The sequence below is a fragment of the Lycorma delicatula genome, chromosome 2, assembly GCF_047948215.1.
Source record: "Lycorma delicatula isolate Av1 chromosome 2, ASM4794821v1, whole genome shotgun sequence".
Taxonomy (NCBI): Eukaryota; Metazoa; Arthropoda; class Insecta; order Hemiptera; family Fulgoridae; genus Lycorma; species Lycorma delicatula.
In genome coordinates this window covers 146,435,938-146,447,942 of record NC_134456.1, presented here as the reverse complement: position 1 = coordinate 146,447,942, position 12,005 = coordinate 146,435,938, and the positions used below count along the sequence as shown (strand labels likewise).

Sequence of the window (12,005 nt, the reverse complement as noted above, 5' to 3'; positions counted from 1 at the left end):
CAAACAAAAAATTTTAGGACAAATGCTTATATGAACTTTTTCCATAATTTTCAAAAGTAGATTAGGTTATAAAGTCCCAGGAGACTTCATAACCCCAGGAAACTACAGCTTTCTTATGACACCCTCAGAAAGCTACCACAGTTCAAACCTCACCAATTTCACTAATATTTAAACCATAAATTAAAAAAAAAGAAGAAAAAATGAATAAATAAATACTTAGAACTTCTTTTGCTAAATTTAATGTTGTAGTGTATATCAATAAATATTGTCTATTTCAATTATCACTTTCTATGTCACGTTCGACTTCTTCAGACAGTCATTATATAATTTAATAAATTTCTATCAAAGACCAATTTTTATTATCATAATATAAATAAAAACAAATTAAGACTGATAAAAGAATTAAAAGGAATAACAATTATTTAAATATTTAACAAAGTTTTGATGTTTTGGGAATATTGAATTTTGATCAATATTAACTTCTTCATAAGTAATTATGTATTTTACAAAATTTGCTATTTTACTAATGACAAATATTTTTTTAACTAACTTTATTTTGTCTTTTATGTCATTTTCTAACCTTGCAGCAACCTACAAGAACCCATCCTCACGTGAGCAAATTAGCACTATGTAGATCTTTACATGCTGAACTAAGAAGTTCCATTAGAATAAGCCACACATATAACTGGTGTAGATTCGTCTTTCAATTTGGTATTAATATTTTCATGATGCCTAGGTTGGTGAGGTCAGAAATAGAAAGAAAAACTTTAGAACTACTAGAATTTATGATCATAGACAACATGAATCTGTGCCAGAACATTTTCAAAGGCTTGGAGAGCAATATATATGCCTGAATGAAAATCAAATTCAAGCTTCGAGAAATACACTAGTTCTCAAATCAACTTTGCAATATCATTCTGAAATTTATTTGAATTTGAAAGAAATTCAGCTAGGTAACAAGATTAAAATATGTAACCATGTAATACCAAAAAATGGAATGATGAAACTCCTGAGCTTCGCTGCAATATGTAAAATATATGAAACAATAATTCATTTTATATAAAACCTAAGCAAAATTTTAATTCAGTAGTTCATAATTGGAAATTATTAAGAAAAAAGGATAATAATAATTCAAAAAATTAAATACAAATACATTTGTTTATAAACCCTATGAAAACAATGTCCAAAAATTAAATGAATAATTATTTTTTTTTTAAACTAAAGGATTAAAATAAAAATTAAGCTTCAATTAATTTTTGCTCTTCCAAAGAGGATTAAAAAGAAGTAAGCTATTTTATTTAAGGTAAAAAAAAAGATTTCCAGTGACTTGAAAAGAGTAAGAAGTAAACAGTAAAGGAATGTTTCCTTTTATTAATTCAGTCATTCTTGTTATTTAAAGAAAATTAATAACATGCCTTATCCCTTGAAAATCTTCTACAAACATTTTGCCTCTTATTAGTGCCTGCATGTTCCATCACTTTTTCCATAACTTTTTTGCCAACCCATGTGGCTGATTTTTGACTGTTGAGCATTGAGAATGGTGTTTCTCCCTATAAATAACGGAACAATCAGTAAACATCCAATAATCATAAAAGATACTTAACAAAATGTACAAAAGTAAGTCAAGAAAAAACTATTGTATCTGTTCTGCATGCAAAAATCTCAAGTTAGGCAATTAAAACAATCTTCAATAAACATTAAGTTTAGATTTATAAGAGAAAACAGTGACCCTACATCACAAGATAAAACACTTTGTGCAATTCCCATACAGAAAACTGAAGCTTTGAAATCTGTTTTCAAAGACCGTTTCAGAAGATTCAGTTAGTTTAGAATTTTGCAAGGAAACATAAAATAAACAAATTTACTTCATGATACAGTAGGTAACAATTTATGCTCAATCAAATTATAACAGCTCAATTTAATTACCAACTAACTTATAACGAAACTCTTAATTAATGAATCATAAGTGATTGATGAGTTGCACAGAGAAATGCAATATACTCTTATATTACTATCTGTTTATGTATTTATGCTGTCAGATCTCCTTGGTGAACCAATTTTAAAATACTTTATTTAACAGTTCAGACATTTCTATTTTGACGTTTTATCATTACACTAGGTAATTACATTACCTAGTGTAATTACATTATATGTGTTACATTATAATGTTTTACATTATATGTGTTATTTTGTTATATATCATAATTATTCATTTTCACAAAATAAATTATCAGAATTATAATACCATTTTAGGAATTTAACATTTTAATGGCATAATGGCAAAAAAAAAGAGAATTTTACATGAGAGTAAATGGAAATCGCTACAAAATTAGAATTATCACATTCAACATGATTAACTGATTTATAAAGAATAAGTGTAAATATCTGGAATAAAATCAATGCTGATGAAGAAATTATAAACTCAATAGAGTTCAGAGCTAAAAATGATTTTACACTGAAAAGATTTAAACCACACAATTAATTTTAATTTATACTATAATTAACACTATTTTTTTTTAATAATTTTAATTAATCTGTCTTTCGCCTGTATTCTCAGCAGAAGAAGCAAATATTTTTGAAATAAAATATTAAATTAAAATTTAATATCTTTTTCTAGCAGGGCATCTTTTCAGAGAAATTGATATTCTACTATTGCATAACAATGGTCCACATACTAAATTTTAACCAGAATAATGGAGAAATTGGTAGCTAACTGAAAAAAAAAAAAAACATTTCAACCAGTACTTATTCCATAAAATAACTCTGAGCTTTTATCGTTTTATAAAGCACCTACTGCTATTTTTAACAATGATTTCATATCATGACAATACTTATCTCTCCAATCAAAAGCATGGTGCATTGGTTTGTTTGCTGTATGCGCTCACTTTTTAATTCTGAATGAAGCAAACGAATGTATAAAATTCTGAATGCAAACGAAGTATAAAACAATTTATACTTCTTGATATGTACAATTTTTCTAAAATTATATTTTTTTTAGGATAAAAAAGGAAAACAATGGGATTAGATCTGTGTTAAAAAAATCACAACTCAAGAAACAGCTAAGCTAAAAGTATTTAGGATTTTGAAGCTTTTCATTGTAAATGTTTTTGTTGTTGTTAGTACACTCAATTCATGAACGTTATTCTGTTACAATTAGAAATAGCATTTAAAAAAATCATGTGTAATAATATAAACCACGTAATATTTTTACCTTTTTTCTAGTAAAAATACATACCTAAATAAACAATTTAGCATGAGATAAATAACAACAAAGTTGTTACAATGTTCAGATATGTAAATTTGTCATCTTATCGGCCATTTTTTAAAACAATTTTATAAGTTTTGTTCCATTTAAAATTATGATGTCCAGTTTTATGGAAACATAAGGCAGCCCATTAATTTTTTGATAATAATTATTATAAAATATGATAAAATGTCATAAAAAAGTTGATTATGAAACCAAATAAGTCAGCCATCATTATTTTCCATTTTTATACATTATTCAAATTAAACATTTAAGACAATGCAATCAATAACTGTTTATAAAAACAGATTTAATAATATCTCAGTTTTATAGATTAAGGTGTTTCAAGTGATGCTTGACAACCAGTCCTAAGTTCATCTTTCATTGACATTGTTGGACATTTAGAAGTGGTAATGGAAACAGCTGAAGAAAGAACTACTGTTCTTTCCAATGACAATGAATCGTTGCAATGACTACTGTCATTGGACTATAATTGTCATGACAGCCATATTAACACGCAATGTTGAACTGTTTGTACTGTTATTGTTTTACTGTTTATTTACAATATACAGTACTAAGTGTTGGGCATTTTAGAAGTGGTAGGAGATCTGGAAATCCTGTTTGGTTGTAATCAATCATTAAAACTCAGTCGCGCTTAGTACTTAATGAAAGTGACATCAGCTCTGCTCTGTCAGCGAGTGTAACAACGGACAGTATATCATTATTTTTCCTTTAATGTATCTTATAGTTTAGTGAGCTTATTGTTTATTTTATAAATCAATTATTTATCATTTTCATACTGGTCCGAGGGATTTTCATACTGTTCCAGCCCTAGAATTTATCCTTATATGGTCCATAATTTCCAAATTAACATAAATTTTCTACCTATCTGTCATTAAACCCATAAGATGTGTTTCATTTATGATTTTTTTTGTTGCAAGTGATGATATGGACTGAATAAAAGACCTATAACTTGCAAAACATCTATTACAAAAAAAAAACACAAATACAGAATATTTTTCTTATGCAAGACTTTTTCAACATTATTTATTTTTTGTGCTCTCATTTCATACATTGGATTGACGAATTGCATTTTACAAAAGTTGGTTTTCTTATATATATATATAAGTTAGCTATTACAATGCAGCACTAGGAAAGCTTTCCAATCAATGGAACAGATTATCTAAGTAGTTGCAAATAAGTGCCTATTTAGACAAGTCCCAACCAGCACTGTACCTGCTCTAGTTACTGTCTCGGAGTCATTTGCTTTTTAACCTTGTTACTGGAAAGAGGGACAGTCAAAAACTGCCTCTTTCAAAAACTGAATATTGGGCAACTTTGCACATGGGTTAAGTGTTGATCAGTATATACAGAGTGTCCCATATAAAACGCAACCCATCAATCACGCATCCATGAAATTTCAAAAGTCAAGCTTACTCCCCTACTCGTTACTGAAATGGACTCGTCCAACATCTGAACATCGCGGCGACGCAGTAGAACACTACCGATAGTAACAACAATGCAATCATAACGTTCAGTGTATTGCTAGAGACAAAATGGTGTTTTCGCTAGATGAACGCGTTTTTATTGGCGAGTCGTACTTCAGTACGAAATCAGTGGTAGCAGTGCAAGATTTGTTTCGCCATAAGTACCCAGATAAATCAGCTCCTAACAAAACATCAGTATTAAGGTTAGTTGCAAAATTTAGAGAGACTGGTTCTGTTAATAACAAGGAACACAAAAGATCTGCGTCAGTGTTGAATACAGATACAGTCACTGAAATCAGAGACCGATTACTCGCCTCGCCAAATAAATCGATCGGAGGTTTGTCTGCTGAAATTAATTTGTCTAAATCAACTGTTCATCAAGCGACCAAACAATTACAATTACGACCTTATCGCATTCAAACGGTTCATCAACTTATTGAGCCCGACAAAGAAAAATGGCTACAATATTGTCAATGGTTCCATTGATTTCTGCGTGAGGGAATTAATGTTATGGATTCGTTATTTTTGACAGATGAAGCATGGTTTCATTTGGATGGCTACGTAAACAGCCAAAACAGTGGAATTTGGAGTGCTGAAAATTGCCACGTTTATCACGAAAAACAATTACACCTGCAGAAGTTGGGCGTGTGGTGAGCGATATCGCGGAAGAAAATAATCGGTCCTATTTTTTTAGAGTACACCATTAATGCAGAACGATATCAGGATATTTTATTTCAGTTCATTGCTCTCTTGGAAGAGGAAGACAGACACTGCTGGCTACAACATGACGGTGCGACATCGCACTACGCAGGTTCAACATCGTATTATCGGTCGAAGCTTGTGGCCACCAAGATCTCCAGATTTGACTGCGGCGGATTTTTTTCTATGGGGTTACCTCAAAGAAAAAGCCTACAGCAACAAACCATGAACAATTGATAGTCAATATTGAACAAGCTGTATTAAATATCCAGCCACAAACTTTGAAAAAAGTTGCAAGAAACGCTGTAAAAAGAATTGAAGCTTGTATTCAAGAAGATGGCTTGCAACATTTCCAACATTTACTCTAAATGTAAGGTAGTGGATGGTAATAATAAAAATTACATTTACATTTACACATGCCTTTTTATTATTTCAATATCTACCAATATAAGGTTGGGTTGCGTTTTATATGGAACACCCTATAGAAGAAATGATTTCAGTATTTGGGGAGGGTTATTCTCACTGTACAACAATATTTAGCTGGTACCGAGTGTTTGAAGAAATTTTGGCCTTGAGGACATTCCAAGATCAGGTTGACCATCTTTGTCTATGACCGAGAGCAACATTACTGCAGTAAAAATGTTTGACAGACAAACATGTGACCTACCACCAAACATAGATGTCCTTGGGCATTAATGTACCAGCAATTCAGGATATTCTATGAGATCACCCTCAAGTCAGAAAGCTTCATACACTGTATGTGCTGCATAACTTGACTGATGATCAGGTGGCACGTCATTTTTCATGGTGCTGTGAAGAAATAGTGTGAAAACGGAAAATCTCCCAATGTGAACAGTACTGTGATAGCTAAAGTTGGCTGTACTATTACAACATCCCAACCAAGGTTCAGAACAAAAATGTGAGTGTTTGAAAATTATCTGAAGTTGTTGAAGCTCTCAAGAAGCTGTAATCACCTTGAAGCTTCTGCGCTCTGAGCTGAAGCTTCTGATCAGGCAAAAATCACAGGAACAAAAATATGGTGTTTGGAGGGAAAAGCAATAGAATATATCATCACTGATAATAGCAAAGTTGTCAATACATGCGACATAAAAATTTATTAACACACAAAAATACCACATTAAAAATTCATAACCTCTTCAAATCCAAAACACTGTTTCTCATTTTATAAATAAATTTTTTACACTTAAAAATCCTACCTAGACACAAAAACATTCATAAACACTTAGCACTGCTTCAGATACCAGAGAATTCCTAAATTAGAATAGAAAAAATAATTTTTTAATAGTAAAAGAATTTTTAAAAATCATAAAAACCAATTACCTCTACAAAATAAAATAAATTAAAACATTCTATAACATTAAAGTTTAATTTTTATAAGAGTAATGATTTTACATCACATAAATTTCATTGCCACATTTCAACTGCAGAAAAAAAGTTATGAAAATAATATTTTAATTCAGTTTTGTTTGAATAAACAAAAAATAAATAATAAACACATTAAGTAGCAGGTAGTATATACTTTAATTATGAATCACATACTTCAAAAATAGGGAAAATATTACTATTAATATCATTACTAAAATGTTAAACAAACTAACTCTGTGCAATACCACAATCGATTACCTGAGCATTAGCAATATCAAGACTTGCTCCATGCATAATAAGTGTAGATACTGCTGTATGGTTCTTTGCTAGTATAGCCCAGTGTAGAGCTGTATTTTGTTTGTACTTATCCTGAACTGTAGTGCATGCTCCAAACGTTAATAATAATCTTGTAGGATCTAGGCTATAAGAGAAAAATAAGGATTAATCATCACATCTAAAAATTAAAGTTCTGAACATTCAGACTCATTTTAAAAGGGTGGTATTATTACTACCTCCATTAAGTATGCTCATAAATATTAAATGCACATTGCAACAATATGCATTACAAAACACTAATTATTATGTAGACCAGCAATTATTACACCGTTAAACACATCCCATTACAATCACTGATATCTAAAAAACAAAATTAATTTATAGAAAATAAACATAAAAAATCAGAGCTTTTTTATGATTTATATATTTTAAACAACAGAATATATGAACATAAACGGTCCAATGTGTGAACTATAATCAGATTAAAAAAAGACAGAAAAAATTAGGAATGTTAAATTACTAAACTTCATTTTCAATCACACCTATGATTATGATTCATGTTAAATTTTCCTATTTATTTATTTTTTCCATAATATTGTTAAACAAGAAGGTCCTTCTTAAATTAGATGGGCACCTTAAAGTAATACAATAATCTAATCTGATCCATTTCCAGGTCAATGTAGTAACATGCAGACAAATGTTGCAGGCAATGTTGCAGACAAATAAAAATAGATATTGTCATAGTAAAATCTTATCAAAAAATACTGTTTTCTAACAATAAGTTAATTTTAAATTTTCAGAATGTGAAAAATTACTTATTCTCTAAATGAAGGAATTCTATCAATTCAAGCTGTTATCAAGAAAAGTTTGAAGTTTAGAATGTTCTGAAAGAATCAGCAAATTTGGCAGGAATTCAGTCAGTTTAACAACAAAATTACAAAAGATATCTAGAGTTTCCATGAGGAAAATTTAGAAAATATACTGCATTTTATTTTTTAGTATTTCATTTATTGAATTTTTTCTTAAGGGGCGAAAAATGCTTTTGCATTATCATTGCCGAGAATAAAAATAATAACAAACAACCTATATGAAAAACTGAATAAACAAGAACTTACTAGTAACATAGTTAATCTACCACTTAAAACTATATCACAGATATAAACTTAAAATAAAAACAAACATAAAAAATATAAAATTTAATTAAAGCTAAATAAAATTTAATGAAATTCGAGAGGAATGTAAAGGAACCCTCTCGAATAACTAACATAACCTAACAATTATAAAAAACAAAAACATTACAATAATAAATATAAAATTACAATATTAACATTAAAATATTAATAACAAATAAATATTATAAATATAATATAATAAAAAACATTAAATGTAATAAAGAAAATATAAATATAACAAAATATAATATATACTTTAAATATTAAAACACAGCAAACAATATTAAATTCTGTCTAATATCCTAATCCATTGGAGAAATAATAACACCCGGTCTAAAATATCCTTATCATTGCCCAGGATTCGTCAAATGTTTCTGGGCATTTTAAATTTACAATGTCAGGCTGCGTAACATACACAATCCACAAGAATGTAGTGCTCAATCAAGCAGCCATTATTGCATTGTATGCATACTGGTGTGTTTTCTCCTAACATCAGAAACCCATGAGTGGCTCTCATATGTCCTAACCGCAATCAGCAGAAGACCACTCTCAGTGAATTTTTCTACATGAAGAGTTACATGGTAACACAGTATCTTTGATGTGCCGGAGTTTATTATCCACTGAAGCAGTCCAGTCACCTTGCCATTTTGTTCAGAGCGTATTTACACAATTAATAAAATCGCATGTAGTAACACAAATGATGAATGACGGTTGACAAGCAGCTTTAGCAACGGAATCTACACATTCATTAACTGGAATACCTATGTGGCTAGGTGACAGTACAAACTCACTTGTGTGTTGCGGTGGTTCAACTTAGTGATGGTATTATAGATCTCAGTAACAAGAGGATATTTAGAATACAAATCTTCTAAAACTTGGACAGCACTGCACAAGTCACTAAGATAAGGATATGACAGCATTTTTGATTAACGATATTCAATATCTTATTGGTAGTGTACAATTCAGCAGTAAATAAACTTGTAAAATTAGGTAGACCAAACATGTAGGTTCTACCATTAACAACAAATGTGCATCCAATAGTACCATTTTGTTTTGATCCATCTATGTATACTATTACATCTGGATTTGTATTGGAGACAATATGGTGAAACATTTGCTGAAAGACGCAATACCACCACTATATAAGGTGGTGTTAATTCTTTATTGTATACCATAAGGTCAAACATAAAATTTATAAGGTTGATTCTCCATGGAGGATATGAACAGGGATATGTTGGAAAAATAGGCATATAAACATTAATAAGGTGTAGTAAACACCGGGTAAGAACATCCATAGCTGCAGTATAACATGGATGGTCTTTGTACATTGGGATTCACAAGGACTGCATTAAGAGCTGGGTGATTTGGTTGCCCTTTAAAACAGGCAAAGTAAGATGCTAGTAATTTGGTCCAGTCTATCAAAGTGTTGGTTCACCACACTCAACAAGTACGCTGGTGATGGGGCTTGATTTAAAAGCACCTGCAGCAAGACGAAGAAAAGAATGATGATACATAGCAAAATCATCAATAAGTAAAGAACATGAAACAGGTGGCTGTACACATTCAGTAATACCCTGTTGATGACTATAGCAAATAAGGTGGCACTTAATACACATTTCCTTGAGGCACTCCATTCTCCAAAGTGATGATACCCAACTTAGAATCTCTACAAGAACACAGAAAGTCTGGTTATTTAAGAAACCCTCTAATAAATGCAAGCAAATTGCCCTTGACTCACCATTCTTTAAGGGTGTTTAGATTACCACATCTTCAGGCCATGTTGTATGCCTTCCTGATATCAAATAAAATAGCGACAAGGCACTGGTGGAGAAGGAAAACATTTTGAATAGCTTCTTCCAGTGACACTAAATGGTCAATGGATGATCTTCCTTAGTTGAAACCACACTGTTGTGGAAATAAAAGGTCATGGCTCTCTAAGTACCATGTAAACCTACAGTTCACTGCTCTCTTCATCAGTTTGCATAAAACACTTGTCAAGAAGGTAGGGCAGTAGCTTGAGGGCATGCTTTGCCTTTACCAGGTCTAAGTATTGGTATGACAATGGCTTCTGACCAGACCAATGGGAAGACTTGTGCACAGAATAAATTACTATAAATGGACAATAGGTATCATAATGCCGAATTGGGAAGGTGTGAGAGCATACTAAGATGAATGTTGTCAGGTCCAGGGGAGATGTCAGTTGAGTTTTTAAGTGTGTGTAACAGCTCAAATGTAAATGAAGAATTTAATTCACCGATCGAATCACCAATGTTTAATGTTAATACTTCCATCTTTATCTTGTACCTCTGAAATTTGTTAGCAGATGATGCAGTAAGACACCGAGCAGAAGGAATCTGCTAAGATAGTTGCCACTGCAGAAGACGATGAAACGAGTTTACCTTCATGAATGAGTTCAAGAATGGACTGTTTCAGTGATCCACAAATTGCACAAATCTTCTTCCACATAGTAGATGTAGGAGTAGTACATGTGATGGTGTCCACATATTTCATCCATGACTTTCTCTTAGCATCCAAGAATACCTGACGGCACACCACTCTAGCTTTAAGGTACAAATTTAAATGTTCATTTATATACTTGTAAATGTGTTTGTAGGTGGTTAATTTGCACAGTGCCTGCCATCATTTCCTAATAGAATTTTGCTAGTCATCAACCCTAGGTGGCCTTTTTTCAGCTCCTGGTTGACACAAAAAACAATAATAATTGGTCTATGGTCATAAAAGTCATCACAAACAGTGATAGTGAATAGTGTTAGTTTCAGAAGCTGCAACCACCAACTTCTCATCTTCATTAGATCAGAAATAGTTGCAGTAAGTGAAGCAACCTGATCAAATAAAATCTGAACAATCCTTTTTAGCTCATTGCAGCTCCTGCATTTGCAGGAGGTATTACTTCATGTAGTGGCGGTGAAAGAAACATCTGGTTTAACCAACTTATGAGAGTTCTGTATCTTTTTATATTCTCTTCATGCGATGAGTAAAAATAGTTTCTGGTATGTACAAATTTTTAGAATTGCCTTCTCTTCTTTAAAAGTTGGGCAATCTCGGAAGCAAGCTGTATGTGATCCACTGCAGTTTGCACATTTTTTATTTTCTTGGCAGTTAGTGTCTTTGTGGCCTTCCTTAGCACATTGTGCACAAATTTCAGTTTTCGGGCAAGATGTGTAGTGTGACTATATGCTTGACATTTGAAACATCGCCATGGGTTAGGTACAAAAGGTCATATGCGAACAACAGGTAACCAACTTTTATTTTTTCCAGTATAAATTTTTAAAGAAAAAGGAAGTTTAGTTTATTCAATTTATATTGTTAACCATTTTTACAGAATTATGCATGAATTCTTTTTTAAGGATGTTATCTTAACAAAAAATGCCAGAAAATTAACCTCATTTCACTTTTAATAAAGTTTTTTATAATTTACAAGCTCAGAGACCATTTTAATAAAATGTTTGAGGCAAGTAAAATTGTATACAAAATATAAGTAAAATTGTATTTTCAAAATATCTTTTTGAAATTCAAATAGTGATTCCTTCCTCTGTTTTGTAAGGAAAATATTTTTTGTGCAAATGAATTTTAGTAAAAAATCTTGGGGAGGCAAGAAAATTAAAAAAAAAAGTCATATCAATTTTTGTACATATTTTTTATTTTTTTATTTTTGATCACCCTCAGATGATGAATAACATCAGGGATACCTGATCTAAACTTATTTATTTATAGCTCAGC

General features: G+C 31.0%; 1 protein-coding gene across 3 annotated transcripts in view; it reads right to left on the bottom strand.

Moving 5' to 3' along the window:
• Nucleotides 1–12,005, bottom strand: part of Hip14 (palmitoyltransferase Hip14) — a 133,944-nt gene that overhangs the window by 98,307 nt on the left and 23,632 nt on the right. For all 3 annotated transcript variants that reach the window (XM_075356409.1, XM_075356408.1, XM_075356410.1), the window contains exons 5-6: nt 7,075–7,237; nt 1,416–1,550 (exon numbers count right to left, since the gene is read on the bottom strand). In XM_075356409.1, the coding sequence (XP_075212524.1) occupies nt 1,416–1,550; nt 7,075–7,237 (298 nt within the window). The remainder of the gene's footprint in view (nt 1–1,415; nt 1,551–7,074; nt 7,238–12,005) is intronic.